Consider the following 13,032-nt stretch of genomic DNA (forward strand, 5'->3'; position numbering starts at 1 on the left):
TCTGTGACTTCATAATTTCCAGCTGCTTTTACTGCTCTAATCCTGGCATGCACCTCAGAGCAAAGCTTATTATTGATTACCTGGCAATATTTTGCTTTTGAACCAGTTCCTGTCTTCTGGCCACAGCTTCCATGGATTCTGGTTGTAGAAAGCTATATCCTTGAAGGGAAGGGGAAAAAAAAATAAAATCTTTAAAATTCATTTGTTTCCTCAAGCAAATGCACAATCCCCAAAGCAATGCAGAGACATTTTAAAAAGCTTTTTAAGACTTGAAATATGTGCTTCACCAGGAAGCTGATATGACTTCAAGTTAAATCCTATTTGTGTTCATTGCTTTGGTGGGAATATTGAAGTCCAGCACCAGATGTTTGCAGAATCAGATCTGTCGTTTGGTATACCTGCCATTACCATAAAGGAAAAAGACAGCAGGTGGTTTTATTTGGTGACTTATGACTTTAAAGTACATATAGCTGCTCAGAAAATAATAACCAACAGTTAAGCAAAGCAAACCTGCTCCTTCAAGACTGTTTTCAGCTTAGATGCTATGTAATTTTAAATCGCATTTAATCTTGAGGAAATCTCTTATTTGAGATCCACACTGTGGGGAGGGGGAGCTGAAGCCAGAAATTCTTGTTTATAGATTGAGAATTTATTCACTTGTATCAAAGAAGGAACCTTAAGATATGACCTCTTTGTATAAAGTGATATATAAATGTGTGTGCCACAGTTGTGTTGCCGTGCTGTGATATCCACCCTTCCCCTTAGAGCTGTGCCCTGTAATTTTGAGCCTTTATTAAAAGGACTTGTAGTTGCCCTACATGAGTGAAGTGGCATGTGATATTACGATTAAAGAATATGATCAGTAAAGTAGCCTCTTAAAACGGCCAATGCTTATGCATGAGCAGGAGTTAAATGTCGCAAAAAGTATTGTTGATTGGACTCATTTGTTTAGCTACAGCCTTCTGTTTAGGTGTGAAAATGCTTGGAAAATAGAAAAGGAAAAGGAGAGAACAAAAACAGGCAAAAGATTTTTAAAATCAGTGTATTTAACAAAAGTTAAAATGGATGTGTTTAGATTTAAACTGACAGTTTTGAATCTATGGTAGGCAGACTGCCTCCTCTTAGTGAGACTGTTTTTCCAAATAAGATAAGCTGTTATTGACACTACCAATAAACCTATGAAAACTGGGAGGTGCAGTTTGATTTCTCATTTACATGGTCTCACTCTTCAGGATGCAGACAATGCTTCATTACCTGGGCCTGGGTAAACACGGTTGGACAATATGTTTGGCATGTTCCCGTGCTGTGGGACTGTGGGCCCAAGGTGGGATGCTATATGGATTTGTCTTGGGTCAGCTGATGCCATCATTTCAGTTGAAGGTAACAGATCTCTGAGAGGGGGGAAAAAAATACATTCAGATATGCGAAGGACATTGTTTAGTTAAGAATAATCTAAGATCTTTATATAGTCAGGTACAGCATGTGCACAGTTATTCTTTAACTGCAGTATTAGAAAAATGGTGCAAAATACCTGTCTACCAGTCGAGGCTCAAACTGGGAGGGAATCGCCTGTATTCTCTGCTGGCCTGCACCCATTAGCTGAGGGTTTACTGCCATCAGCTGATTTCTCATTAGCATCTCTTGCCGCTGCCGCAGTTCTGACACAAAGCATATACAGTTCTGTTGTCAATGTAGTAAATTAGAAGGTGATTCTGTCTGCAGCACAGCTTTACCAGGAAAAAAATAAGGTTTTTTCCTCAAGTGCCGGCATCTTAAAATGAGTTAGCAAATTACACTTTTTTTTTTTAGTAGCAGCAACTACAAAAGATGTTTCCACTGCCACCTTAACCACTTTGTTTAAATAATGTAGATTTTTACAATCCAATACAGTAAAAATAAACAGGATGTGCACAGTCAAGTGTACAAAAGGACAATTTACAATTAACAGTAATTCATATAACACTATGAAACAGAAGAGACTAGTTGTGAATGTTAAGTCTCCGCTTGAGCGTTTTCATTTCTAATATAGCATTATTTTTACAAAAATCTTGCTAGCTGGAACTTGCCTTGTCATGAGACAGCAGCTCTAGAAAGAAGAGCCTGCAGTAGTGAGCTGGAACATCATAACATCCAGCTATGGCTTTTGTTGCTGAGTTCCTGTATGACCTTGATTCTTCTTCCAGATGACTAGCATCTCTTGATCAAATTCTGAATGCCAAGAATCTCTCATGTTAACTTTTAATTACCTTAAGAGAAATGCTTCTCCAGTTACTGCTAAGATAAATTTGGAATACCTTTTAAAGACATTAAACCTGTTACTGGCTGTTTCCTGTACATTTTACAGATATTAGCAATGCTGTAAACAAATGTGCAGTTAGGCTTTTTCCTGCTTACCTCCTGCTGCCATGCCACTTGCTAATCGGTATAAGTGCTTTTCTTCTAGCGTTCCTTGTTCCCCCAGGATAGACATTTTTCTCATGTGATCTCGTGGAGTCATGCTACATGGAGAAAGCAACAACTTTTATGTTGTAGAGAACTGAATCAGGCCCAAAGAAAAGAATAAGACACTCAACAATGTAAGGAACAGAGCAGGTTATACAAGTTATTTCTCAGATAAGCAGGTAGTCTTTCTGCAAGTTACAGCTCTACCCTTCAGTGCCTGTGAATTGTATTGGTTACAATATAGAAACTTTCAGTTTTCAGGATAATGCAAATGTTGCCCTTGTTTATACTGAGTTGTTTAGTGTCCTTGGGTCTTACTATGCAAGGAAAGTCAGGATGTTGAGAAATATCAGCTGCTCAAAAGGATGTAATTAAACCAAAATCTTTTGTCTGCAGCCGCTTGCGCATCACAGCAGCCCTGAGAAGTGACACGTGTTCATACTTAGGAAGGCAGGTATCTTTGGTTTAATTTGGGAATTTTAGTAGTTTGGAGCCCTGTCTATTGTAAACTAAGTCAAAGAGATGGAAAGAAATGGTAGAAATAAGCTGTTCCAGATGACATCAGCTCCTTAAGACTGCCAAATGAAGTAAAAAATGTAAAAGAACATGTTTTGTAGTGATGAAAATAGCGAGGCTCAGATTAATTATCCATATATGTACAGGTAAATAAAGCCAGATGAAGAGTAGAAATACAGACCGAGAACTAGTACACTACAAATGCATAGCTGGATAGCTGTACTGTCATTGAAGTGGATTGGGTGAACATTTCTAAGTCTGACCAAAGAGGAAGGTGAGTAGATTACATATGATCCTGATACCAGGGGAATGAATAACGACAGTATGCCCTGCTCAGGATTTTGGGGGAATGATCTACAACAGGATTATTTGTGCATGTAGATCATAAAGGAAATAACTCCTGTAACATACAGCCTGGATGTTAAAAAGCTATCCTGTGTGGGATGCTTTAAGTCGAGGGGTTGGCAGAGGGAGCAGGCTAGCTTTAAAGGCAGCAGGGGCATCTGTATATTTGTTTCAGACTAGATTTGCTCAGAAAATGATTTTTTTTTAAGTAAATTGAAATTAAGGAGTTGAATTTTCTTCCCCATTAGCTCTGACAAAATAGATTCTTTCTCTCTCCTTAAAGAAAGATGTAATGCTTAAGTGTTCTCATCCTGTAGATAGAGTTACAGCTCCATGAGTTCAGCTGGCGTTTGGCATAGGTAACAGTGAGGGACACCTTAGAAATGCAAAGAGAGAAGCATAGAGGATCTACCAAAGCCAAAGAGAGCTCAAGTGAATCATGCCTTTTTGAACCTTTCCATGAAAGCCAGCAAACAGGAATCATTGAGAAAATAGATCTAAGAAACAGAGGACTGATGGTGCTGCTAAGGGCAGCAGACTCCTCTCCGCTGGGTCTAGTTCGGGATGTGAATCCCATGGCAAGGAAATGATCACTGACAAACTCGCTGACAGCAGCTACCTTCCATTTCAGGTCAGTGCTGACAACTTCTGAATTCATGTTAATAATCGCGCCACAAAGATGTAATCTCTGAAGCACAAATGGCCAAAACCATCAGAGTTTTGGATGGTTTGACTTTTTATGGCTTACTTGCCCATTTGCCTTTGGCATATTGTGATGATGCTATTACATTAAAATGTCAGCCTTCTCCGAGAACTCTTCTTTTGCTCAGGTCTTTCTCGTGTATTTTCACACTTATGCCAAACTTACTTACTTTGCAGGCTGTAACATTCTCATTTTTATACTATGTTGCCCGCCCTTCTACCCTTACAGAGTCAATGCTGGTGATTAATGGTGTTGGCATGATAAAATCCAACTGTGGGACCAACTGTGTATATGTGACCACTGCAAAGGCAGTGGCGTTGTACAAGTACCACTGAGAACAAACACAGACTGAGATGTTAGCATTGTTATGAGTACAAGATGAATCCAATTGCCAAGTGGTTTGCTTGCCTTTAAACCAGCTACCTAGGATACAGAAATTCCTTAGAAATAGTAAGCAGGAGCAACCAAATTTCCCTTTTTCACAGCCAGTCCTTCTCCAAAACAGAACTGAATTTTAAAAACTGTTCATTATCCAAAATTTGATGGAAGCCAAATCCTATATGTTGTTACCCAAGCCATTTATAAGTTACAGTAATCATTGTAAGTCCTTTTATTGCCTTTGACCTATTGATGAGTTACAACAAATTTTAAGGGAAAGCTATCAATCTAATTCACATACTTCAGGAACTTACTGTTTCCTTGGTATGGTGGAGATAATTGATCTCCGCCTCAAAATGAGTTTTCCAAAAGGTAGACAAGTTAGTAATTTTAGCCATTCAGACTCAGAGTAGAGGCTATATTTGGACTGCACCACTAGTATTCCCTCAGAATAAAAAGTTCTTTACATTTGTAAATGCTAGATTCTGTGTTGGCCAAGATTCAGGTCTTCCTGGAAGCAGAAAAGCCTGTCAAATCCAAGAACAACACAATGTCCTTTGTTCTTGACATAGATATCTGAACATGTGGTACTGGACATGTTTGCAGTTGCGCTTTTTTTTTTAGGATACTTTAGACTTAAAGCGGTTTAGGGTGTTGGATGCTTCAAGAGGAGCATTTGAGCTGCCAAAGTGCTTCTGAGCTGTTAAAGCATTTTAAAGCTCAGTACTAAAGCGATTTATTACTGAACTAAACTTTACAGCAGCTCAAAAAATAGATGGCAACTGGGGTGGTGGTATTTGCCATACCATATTGGTCCAGTGAGCCATTTAGGTGGTTTCCTTTCACAGATGAGTGACCATGAATTAAATACTGTGGGAAACTGTCACCGTGTCACAAAGCTGCAATTTTAAACTTCATGCTAACCTCCTTACAGCCTGGCCTTTGACTTTTGCCTGGTGCATCCAACTAGAGAATATGAAGGTTTGAAGCAACTGGCAGAGGTCCAGGTAGACATAATGGAAAAATGGAGGTTTTAACCTTTTTATTCTAGTAAATCAGGAAAAAAAAATAAAAGATAATATTACCATTAACATAGCTTTGTCTGTCAGATGACTGAGAAGCTTTACCACTTTTCCTTTTTAGGAACTGTGAGAATGCTTCAATCCCCTGTTTTAATCACAGTTGTGAAGGTACTTTATTCTAGGGAAGCTGTCCGTGTGTGGGAAAAAGACCTACAAGTAAAAGGCCTTTATCAGGCCTACACAGAATTTCTATACTCCCCCCTAAAATCACACCTGTGACTAAAATTATTTAGTACAACTTTAAAGTGTAGAATCATGGAAAACCTAGTGGGAAAAGGCCCATCTATTTTGACTCAAATCTACCACCTCCATGTGGGATCCCACATACCCTACCTGTCCTGACAGACATTTGTCAACAACCAAGCGGCAATAACTGTGGTTAGAAACCAGTAGCACCAGTATTGCTGTGGTGTTATCTGTATAGTCTGTGCAGTTCCCAGAACAAGTCTAGATCATGTGTTGGAAGTGAAGTATAACGTGCTGTCTGTTGACAGATAGTCTCTCACATAGGCTCCTTTCAGAGCCAAAGCAGAAACTGTTTAAGAACTTTCTTATTAAAAATGAGGTTTTCTTTTAAATGCTGGCATTTTCACTGAACGTAGAGTACCGAATGCAGCAGCGTCCACAGTGGAGCTGATCCGTGTTTATTGATAGATTATTCTCTATTACATGACCAAGATTCACAGAGCAGTGCTTCAGGCAACATTTGTTGCTTCAGGCAATGTGCATCACATAAGCAAGTTATCCTTGCAAAGGTAGACTAAGTGGTCTGTTGGTTCCACATGGAAAAGATATAGTATTCAAAAAATCATGGAGTAATACGACTTGAAAGTTCATTAGTATCTTCTTCCACTAAAGCTGTAGCTTACTGCTTCCGCTGACCCTGTTTTTGAATCATCGTGAGCCAAAAGGAGGGTTTGATGTAATGAGGGTTTCACTGGAGTTGCTTCATGAAGTCGTTCTGTTTTTTTCATTGGTGTGCCAGTCAATCCTATCTAATTTATCTTGGATTTCTTCACGGTTACGTAAAAATAACTCCAGTATTTGTGGTAAAAATGTTGAGATGTTATCTCCACCAGAATTCTAATCTACTTTCCCAAGCTGAATGTCAGAATACCAGTTGGTTTAAATTTAACTTAAAGGACACATTTTGTATGTCTCTGTTATCTGCATTAAATTGCTTGTTTATTTCCCTGAATTTCCTGTTCAGGGAAGTATTGAATTGATCAGATAGGATAAATAGTTAGCTTAATAACCTAATGTAAAGACTTGTATGTAAGCCTGTGTCAGGAGAAGATACTGAACTTGACTAATCTATGTTACTCCATTTGGAAAAACACCTTTTCTGATTACTTAGCTGGGCTTCTGACTTGCAGGTCAAATTTAGGGTACTTGAGGTTCATACTATTTTCATAACAACTAGCATATTAGAAACCAACATCAGCAAAAAAGATCTCTGAGGGACCAGGGAAAGTATGCTTCTGATACATATATTAGCTGGGATTTGAGAGTAGCTCAAAATCTTGCATCGGGGTTCATATAAATTCATACACACCAGCTGTCCAGCGTTACATTCATATATGGCTCTTCTCTGATCCTATTGCACAAATCCTGGCTGTACAGCACATTACAGGGATGAAGACAAGTTAATCTCTACCTTTAGAGTCTTACCCTTAGCAAACCCTTCTTGGCAGCAGGCAGAACCACTCACCCAGTACTAATTCTGTCTCAATTTATTAGATGAGAAGTGGCAAGACACAAACTTCGTGAACCAGAAGCATTTGCAAATCTAATCATGCTATATGCAGTTTCAAAATGTCTATAGCAGTCTATCTATATTATTAACTGAATTGGCAAAATACAGTATAGTCTTATGTATAATATAGGCTCATTGGAAGACTTTTTTAAAATGCATTAAGATTTCATTAACTAATACTGCTTTCATTTACATCAAACACATGGAATTAGCATTTTTTTAAAAACAGTGTTTAGTATACATTTGCAGTGGCTCCACAGAGTGGAAGAAGCCGAGTACTGTGTAAATGCTCAGGTAAATCTGTTTCAGAGCAATCAGTTAAACTCAATATAAACATGTATACATGCTTATGAATGAAATATATGAACAAACTGATACATAATCTCATTTTCATTTCCATTGGCTCCCTCATGAGAAAAATCTCTCCTGATTACTTGAAAAATCAGGTGCTGTTTTAAAAAATAGACAAATATTCCATTACTATTAATATCTAATGTTATTGACTGTGGTATCAAGGGTTCTTGCCCTAAACCTATGCTAAGAGTCACAAAGCCAGAGATTGTACTTATTCAAGAACCCACAGTCAGCAAAATAAAGGACTTTTGGAAAGCAAGAAAGAAATTATACCAACATTGTGTCATACAGGAGCATGAAATATGTCTTCTTAATTGGGGTAAGGTACCATTGGAGAGGCTGTAGGGCTAAATTCTAATCCTAGATACGTGGGCACAGACTGCTCAGAGGCTGAGATTAGAGTGTAATCCTAAAACTGGATTGAGAACGATACATTCCCTAAAGAAAGGAAAATAACTATATTTATACTGTGTGTGTCAGCCAGTAGAGTTTGTGTTGCATGCCATTACACTGAGATGAAGACATGGATGTTTCACCATTTTTGAGCTAGCTAATTGGTAAGATTGCAAGCAGCAAGTCACTCATTTTTATTTTTTTTTTTAAACATACTGGTCTTAGGAAGAAATCAAGGCTTAGTATTGGCAAACTCAATCCTTCAGGAACTAAGTTAGGTTCATAGTAGAAGTTCATCATGTTCCCACTGGAATGGCCGGGGATGAGGGGAAACTGTTATTCCTGTGTGCCACTAAGGCAATGGTCAGCTTAATCCACTGACTAAAACCAAAGGTGGAGATGTATTGTGCTGAGCACAAACCCACAGCAAGAGCCCTCAAAGCCTACTAGGTGAGACAGACAGATGGTGGAGGAAAAAGAAGCAGTCCGGCCATTTGATATGGCTTTGGTGGCATATAGATACAGGACAGTAAGTGGCTGAGGTGGGAACTGTGCTTAGCACTTCTCCCTCTCAGCTCCAGGCTGTAATCACAGGACTGGTTTCTGCAAAACCATAGTGCTAATATTATTCATTTGTATTTGTGGCAGCACCCAAAGGTTCCAGCTGGGATCACAATGACTGCTTTAACTATGCCTTGTAAAACAACTAAGCAAGAGCTAATGAGAATAGTGGTTGTAGCAGAGAAAGTGTGTGCATGCACACACACATGTGTGTAAAATTGTACACCCACTCTGTATCCTGACAAACTGGTGCATGGAGAAGCTGCTTTTAAGGGATGGATCTCTCTATTACATCAGTTATATACAGAGAGATAAAAGCGTGATGTAATTTGTTTTCCTTATGGATTTATTTCATAATTAAGGATGACATTTGAAACATTATCCTCGTCTTTGATTCTTTTAGAAGCCTAAAGATTGCAAAATGTGGCATAAGTGGGATCAGATAAAGGGAAACTAAACTCTGTATTTTTTACTTTTCAATAATTTTAACTTTTGAAGCATAAAAAAGAAGTTTTTTCTTTTTTTATTTTTAAATACTTGAAATAGAAGTCTTGGGATGGAAAGCTTTCTGACATTTGGAGAGCAAGACTGGTATTTCCAAATGAAATGCAGTTGAATTTTAGTGGGATTCATGTCTTGCTTTAACATGAAATACTAGTGCAAATGACAACACTCCCAGTGCCAAAAGAAACCAGGTAGTGGAAAGAGGAATGGGTTTTAGGAAGGCTATTTTAAATTATTTTTATTTGACAACTCTCTAACTTCACTGCCTAACTAAGAGTTTGAATCTAGAAAACTTGTACTGAATCCTCAGTACCTTCCCTCTTCAGTAAGGATATTAAATATTGCAGCAGTATCTCTTGAACTTCCCAAAATCCTCTGATAAAACAGAAAACTGCATTTGATGTCTCCTATACCACTAAGGTAAAACAAGATGGTGCAGGGTTTTATTAATTGTTTCAGGTTAGCTTTCTCTATTGCAAAACAGGAGGCAGCTCACACTCATCTTAAAAAATATTTGCAGGTATATTAAAATATATGTAAGTCACAGCTGTCAGATACTAAAACCACTGTTATTTTCCAAACTCGTGTATAAAGTCAGAAGTTTTAATACAAACTTTTTTCCCTTGTGAGATTAACATATGAAATTGCACACCTGATCTTGTAAGCAGATTCGGAAATCAGCATCTTGAACAAACTGAACATTTTCAGCTCCAGCTTGAAGGATCAGACCACGATAAAATTATTTGAATTAGGATTGCTTCTCGCTCTTTCTGTATCTCTGGGGCACCAGAGAGATACGGAAATTCACATACTGTATTGCCGAGGAACTTGAAATTTTAGCTCTGAAGGCAATATAATAGTGCCCAAACCTTTCTCAGTCTACAGTTAATTCCACCTACATATTCAGATAATAACAAGATGTAAGGAACTTTTATCATGTTATGATACTATTTTTTACAAAATCTATCACACTGCATACGTTGGTGTTCCACAAAGCTGCTAGCACTGGGGGTTTTTACAATAGCTACACACATAAGCTGAATTTTAATTAGGTAAATCTAATGTAGGTACATCAGACTAAAACAGCCAACTATATCTGTGTGATGGTATCCTTGATTAATTCTGATTGCACACTGATTTAGAAAATCTGCTGCTCCCGGAAGTATCTGTAAAATGTTGAGGTTTTTCTATTGTACTTTAAAAAGATAAATTAGCACAAAGATTAAGCTGTATGTATTAACAACAGTTAACTTTTAAGAATATTTTGTTACCGTGAAACATTTGTGCATATACATTAAGCAACTCCATCTGTATACAAAGTTTTCTAGAAAAATACTGAATATGCAATGACAAGCCTTCCCAAAGTCAAGTCCTCCATTTGTGAAATAGATCTTAAAATGTTTCTAAAATGATTAAGTTTGTCATAAAAATACAGCGTTTGCACCTGAATATGCAGGATTATTTACCTATAAGAATACATATAGCAGATTGCGGAGAAATCACAACATAGTTAACCACATACTTTACTTTTTCTGTATCACCCTTGCCTATTCCTAACTTTACTCTCTGCAGTTCAGTATTGCTCTTAAAGAAAAACACCATGAAGAAATCTGCTTTGACCTGCGCTGTTTCTATGGTGAAATAAGTCTTTCCTATCAAAACCTGAAAAATCATACACCTCTTGGTATTGCTTAGCAGGTGTTGCATCATCTTTTACATTAAAAACAAGCACTTTTTATTTTTATTTCATGTATACTTACATCTATTGTGAAGACCTTAGTTTTGGGTAAAATGAAGACACCATGAACATCCAAGGGTATGTGCCTTCACTGTAAGTCTTCCTTTCAAGCTGCCTCAGTAATGTGATTGGCAGCTTTTAAAACACATCAAGATTAACATGTCAAAAACTGCCTTAACTAACGCTGACTTTACTTTAAATACAATTTGAACTTATCTTCATTAGTCTTCATCCCTGCTTCTAAGCCCTACCCACTCTGACATCACAAACTCTTCTCCAATACCATCCCCTAACCAGGCTGTAAAAACATAATTACAAGAAGAGCACTACACTGATCTGATAAACCTATTTCACATTTAACCTGCTAAGCTGTTGTTAGCTTTTAAGATGCTTGATGCATTCACTTAAAATCTTCCTGTTCCAAAAAGAAATATGAGAGAAGGTTAATAATTGCCTAGCTCTCATGCATTGTGTTACCTATTTATACTGATTTTTAGGAAGGGTGTACTTCTGACCATTGACGAGCAGTTACACCAGAACCGTGTTATCCCAGAACTTGTGTATCCAATTGGATTGGGGGGAACTAGAAGATGGAAATCCTGTTAAGCATATTGTGAGGCTAACACAGGGATCAGATGGTTATACTGCTCAAGCCGGCAATTTACCTTTTAATTCTCACTGTCAGTGAGTTAGCTCTCGAGGCAAATGCCTAGTAAATGGCAGATTTTAAAATGTCAAGGAGTGGTTAGTTTCTTCTAATATCTGTCAGCTGATGGGACGTCAGGGTTGGTGTTTGTTAATCCCTTATTCACTTGCCTAAAGTTCACTAAGTGCTTGCTGCAACAACAAAAAATTGCCTGTCATCCTCCCTAACACAATGCCTAAACCTGGAGAAAATGGACTCATTCCTATTGAAAATCGCTCTCAGGGAAGTGTTATCATTAGCAAAAGGATGTAATTCTGCTGTAGTTCAGCATGTCCTTGCAAGAAACAAACTTTTTTTATAATGTAACAAAAAATACATGTATGGTATCTAATGTGGGATTATTTTTTTCATTTTTTTTTTTAAAAGTGACTGTGTCTCTCTAAGTATTTTTGTTGTAAATGCTATCATGGCTATTTTATTGCTGTCTGGACCTTGTTTATGTAGAAGAATATCACACCCAGAATCATTGTTTTAAAAAAAAATCCTGATATTGGGTTTTAAAAATAATTTTAGGACTTCTGTTAGAAAAAAAGAGACCAGCTAAAATAATCTGAGAATAATTTTCTTGTGGTTGTCCAAATCTTTGCACGTGCAGGCAGACAAGGCATCGAAGGAGCATTCTAGGCTTAAAGATAATTTTCAGCTTCTGTTCAGCCCACTCGTTTGTAACTGCCTGCAGAAGCCTGTGACTCGAAATATAATGAGTAGATACAGTCTTGAAAAAAATTCCTCTGCTGGGATTGTTCAAGATTGTCTGGGTGAGGCTGAAGCAAATGCTTTGTAGGATATGAGGTTGCCCAAATAAATTAAAAGCAAAGTCTTGCATCAGCATCCATTTTTCATCAGATGTTATAGTCCATGTGAATCACGTTTCAGGAAAACCACAAAAAGTTTAATACCAGGAAAAATTGCTTCCTGAGGTAGATCAAAACCAGCAATATAATAAGGATATATGTTTATTTTTTCCTGTTTTACCTAATGAGGGAAGTTTAGAGAGAGCACACTACTTTACAAGACCCCTGGCATCTAGCCTTTGGTTTCTGGCCCAGAAGCAGAATTGCTGTGTGCTGTAGTGAAGTGTGACAACCACAATTCATAAAGATACTTTAATGGTCCCTCTCCAGAGAAGATCTAGTTGTTCTTGACTGGATTTCACAGGCATCAGCCGGGGGTGGATTTCTGAATCATGCAGTGGTCTGCATGTCTCTTGGCAGTCCTGTTTCTGCTGGTCATCTTCACCCACAGGAAAAATGACAGAGCAGCAAAGGAGGGAGAGAGAGGGACGTAGGAGGCGAGTTATGAGCAGAACAAGTAATGTAGAGTATATCAAATTGATCTGGGCTTTCATCTGTCAATTAGTATCACTGTTAGCTAAGATGGTTTAGGACAGTGTAGTCCCACTTTATTCCCTTTGCAGAGAGGAATCTGAGAGTGGGGAAACACCAACACTCAGATTCCTCTGTGCAAAGGGGATAACTGTAGCCTGACAGCTCCCACCTGGTATCTGGTGTTTGTAGCCTGAGCTACTGACACCAGATATATTCTAATCTGAAA

General features: G+C 37.9%; 1 protein-coding gene across 1 annotated transcript in view; it reads right to left on the bottom strand.

The window, feature by feature from the left end:
* Positions 1-2,497, bottom strand: part of SAMD7 (sterile alpha motif domain containing 7) — a 9,213-nt gene extending 6,716 nt beyond the window's left edge. The window contains exons 1-4 of the mRNA XM_009701822.1: positions 2,395-2,497; positions 1,532-1,658; positions 1,255-1,391; positions 81-159 (exon numbers count right to left, since the gene is read on the bottom strand). Of these exons, the coding sequence (XP_009700124.1) occupies positions 81-159; positions 1,255-1,391; positions 1,532-1,658; positions 2,395-2,497 (446 nt within the window). The remainder of the gene's footprint in view (positions 1-80; positions 160-1,254; positions 1,392-1,531; positions 1,659-2,394) is intronic.
* Between the last annotated feature and the right edge of the window lie 10,535 nt (positions 2,498-13,032).

This window comes from Cariama cristata, unplaced genomic scaffold (genome assembly GCF_000690535.1).
Source record: "Cariama cristata isolate BGI_N322 unplaced genomic scaffold, ASM69053v1 scaffold36356, whole genome shotgun sequence".
NCBI lineage: Eukaryota > Metazoa > Chordata > Aves > Cariamiformes > Cariamidae > Cariama > Cariama cristata.